General features: G+C 44.2%; 1 protein-coding gene across 3 annotated transcripts in view; it reads left to right on the top strand.

Annotated features, from left to right (window-relative positions):
* tmeff2a (transmembrane protein with EGF-like and two follistatin-like domains 2a) overlaps positions 1-14,726 on the top strand; it is a 365,596-nt gene that overhangs the window by 339,022 nt on the left and 11,848 nt on the right. For all 3 annotated transcript variants that reach the window (XM_079517922.1, XM_079517923.1, XM_079517924.1), the window contains one exon: positions 234-330. In XM_079517922.1, the coding sequence (XP_079374048.1) occupies positions 234-330 (97 nt within the window). The remainder of the gene's footprint in view (positions 1-233; positions 331-14,726) is intronic.

Here is a 14,726-nt window from a genome sequence, read left to right as displayed (position 1 = left end):
ACAGACAGACAGACAGACAGACATGTGTTGGATCTGACCCTCTGGTGTGAGCGACTATTGTCATGTGTTGGATCAGATCACAATTCCAGGTTGTGTGACGCTGTAGTATGATAAAGTATCATACTACAGCCCGACAGCAACGATATTCAAAGGAATATACATAGATGGCTGACGTTATGAATCTCTCTCTCTCTCTCTCTCTCTCTCTCTCTCTCTCTCTCTCTCTCTCTCAGGAGGGGAGGGGTCGGCGGAGGCGGGGCAGAAGGAGACATCCACTTGCGACATTTGCCAGTTTGGTGCCGAGTGTGACGTGGATGCAGAGGATGTGTGGTGAGTTTATGCACACACACGCTCACACACACACACACACACACACACACACACACACACGCTCACACACACGCTCACACGGACAACAAACGTAAATCCACATTTCTTTAATCCATTTAGACCAGCTTCCGCGGCCACGTTACTTTATCTCTGAAGCAGAGAATGCGTGCACGTCTCCTTGTAGTTTTGGGACTTTTCCGGACTCAATTCTGTGAAAGTTTCTCAGAAAGACCTCAGCTTTATAAAACCGCCTTTGGTTGTAGAAGGCCTTTTTCAAAATCGGCCTCAGATCTAAATGGGTTAACTGGCTATTATATGACGCGGCATCGTCTATTCACCATAAACGCACAATATAACGTGTTAATTTAACTCTTGAGAGTGTACACATTTTATCCCATATGGGTACATATTTCTTCAGCAAATGTATCGAACATTTCTCTGCATAACGTACAGTACAGTACGTGCCCTCAGACAACATTCAGTGTCAAAGCCCCAGTCTCTTGTTCAATTTATTTTAACCCATTTTGACCTGAGATCAGATTCTAAAAATGTCTTCTAAATCCTGACAGTTTTCTGAAAAAGCTATGTTTCTATGTCAGTCGTTCTTCGATTTTTCAAAAATAGCAGACCTACAAGCTCGTAGCGCGCCACTCGGTGGCGCGCTATGAGCTTGTAGATCTGCTATTTTTCAATAGCTAAAGCATAACATAATGCTAACACCAAAAGGGGTTCCCGCCCAAAATGGGTTAATGCAGGCCTACAAGCTCGCAACACGTCGTGAATGATGCAACACGTCGGGAGCTTGTAGGTTAGCTATTTCCGCCCACTCTTGTGCCACGGTCTTGTACGACTAAGTAGTAGGCCACCGATTTACCGAAAAAGAATAAAGTCTGAAATATGGACATACAAGGATTCCTGCCTGACAGCAAGTGATAATTCCTTTTCTGTATTTCTTCTTAATACTTTGCATAGAATTGAAATCGCGGACACACACACACGCACGCACGCACAGGCGTGTGTGCACGCACAGCGATCAGAGGGTTTGTGCATGGCTGACCATTTCGTTTAACCTCAATTACCAGTGCGCGGCGTACAGAGAAAGAGGGGCTTTAGCCTATTCTGGAAATCCAATTACAATCCTTACAGGACTCTGACGGTGTCAGACCACGAGCCACACACTTCCGTGGAAACTAGTTCAGTCGAGAAATGCTCCCTTTGTACAATTAACCGTTTTGTTGGGATAAGAAGACGCTACGCTATACGCAGGCTGGTTCCCATCCTGTGGCTCGGAGCCCCGGCCGTGCTGGTGGCCCGTGGGCATATTGCGAGGGTGTCTGCCCATAGATCTGATGTCCCGTGGGCATATTGCAAGGGTGTCTGCCCATAGATCCGATGTCCCGTTAGTCCGAACATGCATTAACGTTGGTGAACATACATTAAGGTTGGCGAACATGCATTAAGGTTGGCAAACATGCGCTGCTGATTGGCAAACATGCGCTGCCGGTTGGCGAACCGAGCTGTTATTATGTTATGTTTAGGATTAGGGTTAGAGATAGGGTTAGTAATTTCGGAACAATGGGAGGTCGGGGTATATGCAAGTCCATGGGGTGCCGCCAGAAGTTAGTTGGAATTGATCGATATCACCTACTGTAGATCCTCTGGACTTAGTTAAGCAGACCTGAGTTGCACTGTACGTGGTGAGTTATTTTTCAATCTATACCAAATCTCTCGCCAAAATATAGCCGATCTACAAGCTCACAATGTGTCACGTTGTGGCGCGTTGTGAGCTTGTAGATTGGCTATTTTTTGGTGAAGTTCCTCAGCAAGAATAGGGATTGGGGGGTTCAAAACACACTCGTCCCCACTGTTTCTGCTGATTGCTTGCCCCCCCCCCCCCCCCCCAGCGGTTCTTATATCATTGAATTTGTTTTACTGAGGTTAAGGTTAGGAATAAGTTTTGGTTTAGGCATATTTTTTACTGAGGTTAAGGTTAGGGTTCAGGGTTAGGCACAGTGTTTCTGAGGTTACAGACAGACAGACAGACAGACAGACAGACAGACAGACAGACAGACAGACAGACAGACAGACAGACAGACAGACAGACAGACAACGAACACGCTTCACAATGGCTCTGCCATGTAGGAGCCACAGTGTAAAAAAAAAGAGCAACAACAAAAAGAAAACGTAAAGAAGAGCCCAAGGACACGTTGAAAGGCATTGGAGCAGGTAATTGTTAATCAAGGCGACAAGGGCTTCCATTCCTACGATGGATGGGTGATTGCAATCAAGGAGGTTAGACCATAATCACGTAGAGGAGCAGCATCAGAGCAGCAAGCACCTTCACCTAGCCCTGCGCCTGTAGAAGCTCTGAAGCGTCTGCCACGTGTCTGTGGCATTCCGAGTGAGACACGCACGCACGCACGCACGCACGCACGCACGCAGACACACACACCATCCTCCAAATTTGAGGGGGGTAAAATAAGTCTTGCTTTCTTTGGCCCCTGGAATGACCTGCAGTTCAGACTAAAATTATTGGCCTTGAAAGTTCCTTTGAGAAGTTTCAAAAGGATCATCTTAATGTACAGTCCAACCCCTGTTCGGATGTACTAGCCTTTGCATAGGCCCATATAGTATTTATTTTTTCCTGTTTATAATGTACATTGTGTATTTGCTCTGTGCACAATTTCTTGTGCCCGTCACTTACAAGACAACCGTCCCCCAACGACACTTCACAAAGCCAAAGGGATCTGCAACCAGTGGTGTACAGTAACTAAGTACATTATATAACTTAAGTACTGTACTTACGGGTCCATTTGGTTCCATTTGTACACTCTCCGGATTATGTGGGTTCTTCAAATTAAAAGGTTTGAGAACCACTGTAGACTGAATGGAACAGAGCCTTAGAGCCCTATTAAGCAAGACGAAAAACCCATGCGGTAATACAGATTTCGCCCTCGCTCTGCGCCTTTTCGTATTATGGAAGCCGTGGTGAGCGCTCACTCATATGGAATACCACGTTCCTGCATAATTTAGCATTGGGGGAGTGTCCATATGTTAATTATTTTCGCTTTGCGCTAATTTGCTATTAAGCCCCTTGACCTAAAAACACTCAGCGCATACCGATTCCGCCTGGGTCTGACCACGTCTTAAAAGCAAAAAGCACTGTTTCATTTTACACTTGAGCGGCTCTGGAGTGCTGCTGGAGTGTTGCCATGTCTGTTTATTATAAGCGGCTTCTTTTTCTGCAAAGATGCTTGTAAATATTGGTAGTTGTGGTTGCTTTTCTTGTTTCTAAAGTGCTTATTTGGGCTTTTCTCCTAATGTTGTTTAAACCAGTGATCCTCACACAGCGACATTCCCATGTCAAGGACCCCCAGATTAATGCATTTGCCCAACTAAGCCAGTGACCCCCATGACAGATTTGTGTTTTTAAATGTTTCAATAACATTTTTCAAAAATATTCCACAATTGTCACTTTTTTCAAAGATTACTTTTGAAAATAGCAGATCTACCAGCTCACAATGCATCACATTCATTCATTAAAACAATGAACTCTGACTGCAGGGGGATATATATTTATAATGATCATTCTAACAATGTGCAAGAAAATATGTAAAAAGAAGGAAGAACTTTATATTTGTGGACAATCAAAATATGCTGGAAATTTTAATGTGGTGTCATTAAAAGGAATCTTGATATGGCAGACTCACTATCTAGAAAATAAAAACATGGCACTTCATTTAAAATAGGTTGTAGACCCCTGTTATATGCGATTCTTTTGGGAGTATGTTTATAGACCTATTTACTTGTTTCTATGACACATGGCAACAGCGAGTTTTCTGGCTTTCTCGTTGAGATTATAAAGTGTCATATATCGCTCATTTCTCAACCTTTTTTAGAAATTAAAACATCTCCATACTCATTGGGAGGTTTGCTTTCATACGCTGTATCACACCCGACTCAATTCTTCTTCAATAATATGCTACGAGCGAAGACCATAACATTGGGGCCGCAGCAATACGCATGGCGCACGTATGGCATTTCAACTCATTCCTTCGTCGTGACTCGAATGAAATAAAATAAAATAAACGTTATTTTACTGGTGTTTTTCAATAGAAACAAATAAAGAGCGTGTGTGCAACAGTCAGTGCATATACGTGCATGCACTATAGGCTATATTTCCTCCTTGTCGGGATGGTGAGCTGAGCTCTTCACAGCCCGTTTGTCTTTCATATTATTCTTATAATATTTGATATTATAAACACTCATGGTTCTCTCATTTCTCAACCGTTTTTTAAAATGTAAAAATCCCCATATTCCTTAGGAATCTTGCTTTCATTCGCTGTATGGTACATGGTTCTATTTTTATCGAATTAAACAATATCAAACGAACTTGTATGTTCGGGGGTTAGACGATTCTGGGAACATTACGCATGGATTGCCAATTTGCCAGCCAATGCTGCGTATCTACTCGCAGTTCCATTCCGATCTGAAAGGTATAGGTAGGTGCCATTTCAAAGTCTTAGTTATTCATTTATGAATCAAATGAACTAGAATAAAGATTTTTACAGCTGTTTTTCATGCTTAGAACAGAAACAAATTAAGTGACGATGTGCGTATATCTCCCTCCCTTAGCATATGGCTGCGCCGCTGTAATGACTTTCCAATGAAAACGGCAAGTTACTTAACAAAATAGAGACATAGGCCTACAAGCTATGCACATCATGGCTGTGACAGCTTGTGGATCTGTTCTTTGGAGGCATAAAGGTGACAGCATGCAGTGCAATATGAATAATTAACCCAAATGTGACAAAGTCATGTCATGTCTATGGCCCAATCCCAATTGCCTCCCTCAAGCCCTGAGCCCTGAACCCTCATTGACTTTAGTGACGTCAGCTGTATAAGTGCTTGAGGGTGAGAGGCTGCAAGGGCTCCAAATTGTTGTGAAAGGAATGGGACAGCACTTTGAAGATGAGTCCGCCATTCATGACACTTTGCATCACTTTATAAAACCTGTCCGTATTCACAGCCAGTGCCTACATGCATGACATGTCTATCATGTCTATTTATGTCGTTTTATTATTAGTTTCATGAATACACTTTCCTGTGTGATAGGGGTTGTAATATTCATATATAATAATATTCATCATAAATTGCATTTCCATATTATTTTACTTTGCTCATTAGTCATTTCTCATCATGTTTCCCTTATTATTATTATTGTTATTAAATATATAGCCTATCCTTCCATTCCGTCTCCCTTTGAGAACACTGAGAAAGCGCTATTGTGTTTGTTGACATTCTAACCGCGGTACATAACTAATTTGCATACTTAAATGATTGACGTTCGGAGGATCCCCCTCATTCCCCTGGTAACGCTATGAACTGTGGGTAATTTCTTTGCCAAAGTCAGCTAAAGTCAGCATCGATGCTGACTTTGGCAAAGGGCACATAAAGGGGCGGGGCTGAGCCCTCACTGACTTACCGATTTCAAATGGGACATCCCTCAAGCCCTCGCAGACTTCACATGAACGCGCAGCTAAGTCAGTGAGGGCTCATTGAGTCAGCAAGGGAGTGGATTGGGATTGGGCCTATGGTGCCAGTCTGCAGAAATGTAATACCACTTGCCGAAAAGGGCGCATCATCAGCTGGTGTCGTAAAGAGAATAGTACGGACATGTTCATTGGGTAAGCCTCAAAACTCCCTTAAACACTCCCATGACTAATTCAAGGCCGTTTTGCTCACACCACGGGGTGTCGAAAGCGCTTCTTACCTGGCCCATAATTGTAATATGACATTGCACCCGCCCCCACGTCTTAAAAACTGTAAAATTATATGTAATTAGATTCCACTTGCTTAATAGGGCCCTTAATTAGTGTGTGCAGGCTGTTGGTCCGACATACTATTGGTCCAACAACGACAACCTACCTCAAACCCTAACCTAACCATAACCGCAAGCACGGGGCAGCACCAACCTCGCCAACCTTAACGCATGTTCGCTAACCTAAATCCGGTCGCCAACCTTAACGCATGTCCGCCAACCTTAATCCGGTCGTTTTCCACATGTTGGTCCTATGGTATGATGGACAAAAGTCTGCCCCCCTTAATCCATTTTGGGTGGGAACCCCTTTTGGTGTTAGCATTATGCTATGCTTTAGCTATTGAAAAATAGCAGATCTACAAGCTCATAGCGCGCCACCGAGTGGCGCGCTACGAGCTTGTAGATCTGCTATTTTTGAAAAATCGAAGAACGACATAGAAACATAGTTTTTTCAGAAAACTGTCAGGATGTAGAAGACATTTTTAGAATCTGATCTCAGGTCAAAATGGGTTAATTTGTATCATTGGTAACACCTGTGGAGGAAGTATAGGGAAGAGGCCCAGAGGTAGGAAGAGTGTACATACTGTGTGCATACTAGAGCCTATTCGTTTTAACCACGGCTATTTGAAAATAAACATTTGGCGTATTGTGAGCTTGTAGATCTGCTATTTATTCATTTTAAAATCTTGGAGAGAAAAGAAAAGTGGGAAAATGTCAACATTTTAACAACATCAATCTGGCGGGGGTCCCTATACTTCCTGCACAAAATACTTTCAGATGCAGCCAGGCCGGATGCAACCCGTCTCTCTCTCTCTGTCTCTCTCTCTCTGTCTCTCTCTCTCTCTCTCTGTCTCTCTCTCTCTCTCTCTCTCTCTCTCTCTCTCTCTCTCTGTCTCTCTCTCTCTCTCTCTCTCTCTCTCTCCCCATGTATACTGTATCTCTCTCGCCCCATTCCTTTGAAAGGATTACAGTGAAATTGGAGGCTGAGGATTATGAAAATCAATGTTACATTGAGCAGAAATGAGGGAGAGACTGCAACCGTGCGAGTGCATGTGTGAGTGCGAGTAGGAGTTAATTTGTTTTTGTTGGGTTTATAGAATAAGAGACAAATAATGATAGAGCGTGCATTTTGTTTTTCCAAAGGGGGTGTGGGTGTGTGTGTGAGTGTGTGTGTGTGCGTGTTTGTGTGTGTCTGTGTGTCTGTGTGTGCATGCGTGCGTCACGTGCGTGTGAGAAGTGACCATTTAAGAACTGCATTGACCGCATGCAGCATGGAGAGAGAGTCAGCAGAGAAATCTGAGGTTTTGAACGAAAAGCATCCATGTTAGGGAACTAATCAATACAACACATCCTGTTACACGCACGCACGCACGCACGCACGCACGCACGCACGCACGCACGCACGCACGCACGCACACACACACACACACACACACACACACGCACATTTGTAGCACTATACTTATGAGGACAATAGTTTTAGGATGGTCATTTTATAGGCTAAATGACATTGGTTTGCAATCTGTAAAAAAACAAAAACGGAGACGAGGAGACAATTATGAATAGCTAATGCTACAACGATCTGACCTGCTCATACAGTAATTAATAATCAGCGTCATATTAGAGGTATACTGCATACTTCGCTGCTATCTACTTTTATAAACGTAGCTACGCTAAAGGTACCTACTGGTGCTATCTTCGCGTATGTTCGTAGACAACCGTATACTCCATATATGAAAGCAGTACCCGCCAGTTTACCTTTTAGCATTGTTCAGGTTAGTATGGAGAGCCTCTGTCCCCACCACCTATGGGATTTTGAAATCCAGCTCCATTGAGCCTCCATTATAACAGGATTTTCAAAAAGCTGTATCGCAAAAGGTTCGAGCGCTGTCAATGGTGAGCCGCCGCGCACCCGACGATCGTAAATCATTTGTGAGTTTGTACAGCATCGCTGAGCACATGTGGTTGTAATGATAGCTAAGGGTTCTGAGCTAATGCGAGTGAACACTGTGCTCATAACAAAAGCCCCCACCTCCCTGAATAACCCGGAATGGAAACAAGGATCGTAGAGTTAGAGTGGACGGGTGGCATTCCTTAGGTGTGCGTATGCTGCCACCTAGCGGCACAGAACAAGTTAAGTTCAATTTTGAGGTATTTGTACTGTACTTGAGTATTTCCAATTTCCAATGCCTTTACTTCCACTCCACTACATCTTGAATCCAAATATTGTACATTTCACTCCACTATACATTTTGTAAAAAAGACAAAAAAAAAATTAGTTACTAGTTACTTTGTAGTAACTATAGTATTATTACAAAACATACATTGACCACTTCAGAAATTTTGGCCATTTGAAAAAAGATTGTTTTTATTAATTTGAATACTTGAAATGAGACATTCTGCATAATAGTACTTTTACTTTTACATTTTGCATTCTGGACTTTTACTTGCAACGAAGTAGTTCAGTACATTGCAGCAGTATTGCTACTTTCACTGAAGTAAAACAGTGCCTAGGACCCTTTGTATCTTTCAGCTCTCTCTCTCTCCCCCCCCCCCCCCCCCCCCGCCCCCCCTGGGCTCTGACACTGTGTGCCGCTGTTTACACAACAGTATCTTTCATCAGTGTGGATGCTCACATACTGTACTAGTGTACTTATCATTATGGTTATAGTTATGGTTATAGTGTTTGGTGTGAACCACTGTTGTGTCTCAAATTATACTATACTAGTATACTTGTGTGCACACACGCACACGCACACATGCACGCACGCACGTGCACACGCACACATCACACACACACACATACACACGCATCTCTCTGTATCTCTCTTCATCGCTCTTCCCTTTTCTCACCTGCATGTGTGAAAGGAAGTGGCCGTGTGAGACACAGCGACTCTCACACCACCTCATGCAGGCATCACTGCGTGTGCGTGTGCGTGTGCGCGTGCGTGCGTGCGTGCGTGCGTGCGTCTGTGTGTGCGTGTGTGTGCGCGGCAGCATGTTGACGCAGTGCAGTGTGCAGCATTAGTGCCTGTTGAGGAGAAAGTGAGAAGCCTCGTTAATTATTCATGAAGTCCACACATGACCCCCCCCCCCCTTCCCCCCACGGATCGACCACGGCCACTCCCCCGTCTCGTTGCATGCTTGCGTGCGTGTTGCTTGCTTGTGCATTTGAGCGTATATGTTTCACACAATCACGTACGTTATAGTACATCTTAATTTAGCTTCTCCTCAGATTTGAGTTCCCGTGTGAACATTAGCCAGTTTTGGAAAGTAACATTTACTGATACTGTATTTAAGAACATACTAGTAACGGTACTATAAGAAGGATGAAACGCTTAATTTAGTATGGTGCAAAATATTATTCATATTTCGTCACCTCCTTAATGGTGTGTGTGTGTTGTCTCGACCGGTTGTTGTTCTCTGCCTGGAGCATGAGAAGTACAGGCCGGGGCCATTATGGCGACCGCTATAGGCACTGTGCAATAAGTGTTGTTTTGACCAGAAATGCCGCCTGAGATGGGGATTCTGAGTCTAAAGCGACTGAAAGCGTGCGTGCGCATGCACATGTGCATGTACACGCACAGTCTTATGGCTAAGTTGGCTAACAACAGATAGCCAACGAAGCTAATGTGAGTAGCCTTCCCACTAGATCGGATCAAACACATTACTAACCCTAACCACAGTAACCAGCCACGTAAGTTCCCTAACCTCATATCAGTCTTTGGCCTCTCAGTCAACGCACGTCGTCGTTGTCAAATCAGTAGCCGTGATCAACCGCACAGAATGCAGCCTACTGAGGTAGGTCAGTAGGCGCATCTACTGATTAAACGTGATGAAAGTACAGTAGTACGGTACGCCTAGTCGAACAAATATAGTTACTTTACGCAGCCGTTTTCATCATGTAAATTATCTCATGTTTCACTTTAGTATAAGCGGTACATTTATAATGGCTGCTGCTCACCTGAGCTGATGAGCTGATGGGGTGTGGGGGGGGCAGCCATACCATCACATGTTGTGAGTACAGTACGGCTTCTTCTGAGAAGTGTATCGGAGCGAATCATCACGTCATTCATAGTCGGCTGATGCTGAACATTGTTGGCTCGTTGCGGAGACGCTCGGCTGCACACGTTTTCAATCTACATCAGTGTCGGCAGCGACAGTCCCCTCACCTGATGATCGTGACGGTGTCCGCGCGTGCAGGTCTTTGCTGCGCACGTGTGTGTGTGTGTGTGTGTGTGTGTGTGTGTGTGTGTGTGTGTGTGTGTGTGTGTGTGTGTGTGTGTGTGTGTGTGTGTGTGTGTGTGTGTGTGTGTGTGTAAAATAAATGCAGCAACACACCTTTTCGTGTGTGAAATGGTGGGTGGGTGGGTGGGTGCCCGGCCTTTATGCATTTATCTCGGATTCTGTTCCCACATTGCGTTTTTTGGTCAAAACGCTTTATTCAACGGCCATATAACTAAAGAGCGGGTGAAAGAAAATACGATCGTCCGCTCCTCCACACAGCGTTTGTTTACTTCCGGTTCACGCCGTGGGACCTGCAGGCCTTCAAAATAAGGGTCTTCACTGAAAAAACGCTGTCAGTGGAGGAAGAATGTATATTAATACCTGGCAGTCAATTTGTTAACTCAATGGTCGCCAAGGACTTATTTAACTTCTTTTTCATGATGTCCTGGAGCGCCAAGGACGTGTTTTTCGTGTTTTTTAACATGGTAAAAAAAAAAAATATATATATATATGGTTGCGGTCTGGGACTTTTGGTGCCCCCTGGTGGCGGTGAATAATTAACATTATCAATGGAGATTGAGAACACATTGGGTTTTCAACCTTTTTCATATCAAGGTCCGTTGTGTATTCAACGTTTGAGCCACGGACCACCATTTGATGAGATTTAGCCTCTCAGACCCAAAACGTAGAATATTTTGTTGTCGTTGGATACGATTTTGTCCACAATTCCATTCCATCAAAAGGACAATACATTCTACATTCTCAAATTCTGTAGACTTCTTGTGAATTATCCATTTAGGACGGGAACCCCTTTTGGTGTTTTACCTCTTCAGGAAGGGAACCCCTTTTGGTGTTTTACCTCTTCAGGACGGGAACCCCTTTTGGTGTTTTACCTCTTCAGGACGGGAACCCCTTTTAGGGTTCACTGGACCACTGGTTGAAAACCACTGTGTTAACACTGTAACACATTATCAATGGAGATACAAGGTTTCTTGCCCACAGCGGCGATATGCAAATGCAGCAGTGTTGCTGGGGTGAAACGTCTACTCTGTGCTATACAGCGGGGCTGGGCGCCAGGGGAGAATGAAGGGGCTGCGCTATAGCATAATGACACATTTATAATTACAGAACCGTGGTGTTCAGCGCTACTCAGCAGCCACTGTCATGGGACCACAATTCTGCTGAACAGGCCGGCACAGCAGGCCGGGGTCGCGGCTGCAGGCACACGTAAACACACACACGCGCACACACACTCACACATGTGTTCACTCATTGTCATTCAGGCCGAAATCTCGCCGACGTGCAGACAGACACACATGTATGCATACTAAGTAAGTAAGTAAGTAAGTAAGTAAGTAAGTAAGTAAGTGGGGGCACGGTGGCACAGTTGGTAGTGCTGTCGCCTCACAGCTAGAAGGTCCTGGGTTCGATTCCCGCTCGGGACGCTGTGGGCTGTGGCGGCGTGTTTCCTCCTCCGCGTCATCAGTGCCCATACCCGAGGCGGGGTTGACGAAAGGGCCTTTCTGTGTGGAGTTTGCATGTTCTCCCTGTGTCCCCTAGGGTAGGTACCCTCACAAAAAACATGCAGTAATCCTGGTCTCTAAACTGCCTCCCCCTGGCCAGCCGGGGCGCCTGATGGAGGGGAAAGGAACTGGTTGGAATAACGTGTTCCTTCCACGTGCTACAGCCAAACCAGGGAAACTCCCCCCTGTCAGGTGTAAAGGAGCAACTTGGACACTCAGGCTTGAAGGAAGCATGAGTTCAAGTCCGTTGCTCTCCCCATGTCCCCCATTATGGGGACTAGGTTGGCGGAGGGTGTGTAGAGCCCAGGATCACATTAGATAATTGACACAGGGGTGAAAAATGGGTTACAAAATCGTGGGATAAAAATTATAAAAAAAAAGAAAAAAAAGAAGTAAGTACTGTCTGTAAGTAAGTAACATTTATTTATAGAGCCCCTTTCACAGGCATTGGAGTCACAAAGTGCTTAACAACAATAAAAGCAAAACAACAATAAAACAATAAAGCAAGGAGACATATAAAACAGAACAAACTGCAATGGTACAATTCAAGAAATCAATGCAGGACTAAGATACAAAGGCCTGTCTGAAAAGACAAAACAGTAGCACATACATGCACGCACAGAAGCACAAAACATATGCTGTAACATACATACTGTGTAGTACAGTAGTTGCCTCTCATACACAAATACTACACCGTTTTTATACCTAGTGTCCAAATTCTGGGGCGAACATTCAGGCAAAAATATCTGTGAGAGTCTTGGGGCAGATATCTTCTATGTCCACATTTCAACGTCCCTTTTTTATCGCATGATGGTGGGACTTTCCCACTACGCCACCCGAGCAAATTGTGTTTTTTATTTTTATTTTATTGAGGGGCGCTATCCCCTCCAATGCACAGCTTTCCAAAATTACGTCATGTGGCAGCCATGGCAACCATTATGTACTTTTAATGTTTGTTTAGAGCTTAATAATAAATCCCCAGTCACCAGCCAAGTCTATGGGCTATAATGTTTGTTTAGGGTAGTTATGATGTAATTTTTTGCCAGCCAAATCTATGGACTTTAATGTTTGTTTAGGTAAATGCAGTGGTGTAGTGGTGTGGAGGATGAACGTGGGGTAGCGGCACCCGTCCACTTCTCTCAAGTCTAAAACTTTTTTGGGGCAAAAATATGTTTTTTTGACTTTTTGATTTAGAAGCATTGTAAACCCTGCTTCTAAATAGGTTATACACGGTTTAATAGTGTGTGTCTCCACGCATTGCACACGTTCATGCAAATGCACGCGCATGTGTGCGTGCACAGTCGCACGTGTATTATGGGGCGTCTCCCCACTTCTAAGATGTCATCCGGGGTGATATAAATACTGCCCTCGCTGCGCCCATTGCTTCGCCCGAGTGTGATATTGTTTTTATAATAATTTTAAAAAACGGTTTCAGACATAATGAGGTTTTGACCCGACAGTGGCGGTTTATCGTGGCGCAACAGCAAATTGGCGAGCTTACTAAAAGCTAAAGAAGGCAGCTAGCACGTACGCTATGCACCTGAACGAACCCAGATAAATGAATGCATATCAACACTGTCACTCAAACACTCAAAACGCAATTTCTGCTTCACGGAGGCAGGTAATGGAAGTGACAGTTCCATATAGAAAGGACAACAGAACAATATATCTTTCCACATCCCGTGGGCCACTTGGAAACAGACATTTGTGATAATGCCGGTCCCTCGACTGCATTATTCCAATGTTTAGTTTTAGTCTCGAATTGGTGGCAATCCAATCCAATCCAATCCACTTTATTTATAAAGCACATTTTACAACTCAGAGTTTACAAAGTGCTGTACAGAAGAATGAAAATAAATACACTGTAGCTAAACACAGAGAACAACAGCAAACACACGAAAAATACAAAACGGATATACAAAACATGGACCATGGAAACTCAACCGGGGTTAAAAGCCAAGGTGTAGAGGTGGGTCTTTAGGTGGGATTTAAAGGTCTCAATGGAGGGGGCCAGTTTGACATTGGGGGGGAGCGCATTCCATCATTTGGGGGCTATGATGGAAAAGGCTCTATCCCCTCTGGTCTTTAAACGGGTCTTCTTTTTGACCCTAAGGTTTAGCTGGCCTGAGGACCGCAGTGACCTTGGGGGATTATACACCTCAATAAGATCAGCCAAATACTGAGGTGCAGCGGTGGCCGAACGGTTTGCGGAGCGGTCTTGTTATCGGAACGTCGCCAGTTCGTATCCCCGGACCGGCACGTTAAAATTACCACAGCTGAAGTGCCCTTGAGCAAGGCATTGAACCCCTACCATGAAATGTTCTATGAGAAGGGTCTGGGTGTAAACAAGTTCGTCGAGCTTAGTCCATTCACCCTGGGTAAACAAAGAACTTTGCTTTGCTTTGCTTTACCATTCAGTGCTTTAAAGACAAATAATAAGATTTCAAAGTCAATTCTGAAACGCAGAGGGAGCCAGTGTAGTGACGCCAGAACAGGTGTGATGTGGTCCCGCCTGCGAGTTCCAGTTAGAAGGCGTGCCGTGGCATTTTGGATTAACTGAAGCCGAGCAATGGATGCTTGGTATAGGCCGTGCGTTACAGTAGTCCAGGCGCGTGGTGATAAAGGCATGGATAACACGCTCAAAATCACCAAAGGAAAGTACAGCCTTGATTTTAGCTAAAAGCCTCAGATGGTAATGGCAGAACAACTTGAACTTGATTTTTGTTCTATACAAGATCTCTGGTGTTTGCATTAATTATAGTCTGTCTACTTTGGATTTAAAATATACAATACAATATTCCTTTTGCAGTGACTGAAATATTTTC

The sequence above is a fragment of the Electrona antarctica genome (assembly GCF_951216825.1).
Source record: "Electrona antarctica genome assembly, chromosome: 13".
NCBI lineage: Eukaryota > Metazoa > Chordata > Actinopteri > Myctophiformes > Myctophidae > Electrona > Electrona antarctica.
Note: the sequence above shows the minus strand (reverse complement) of the source record. Positions and strands in the feature narration are given on the sequence as shown.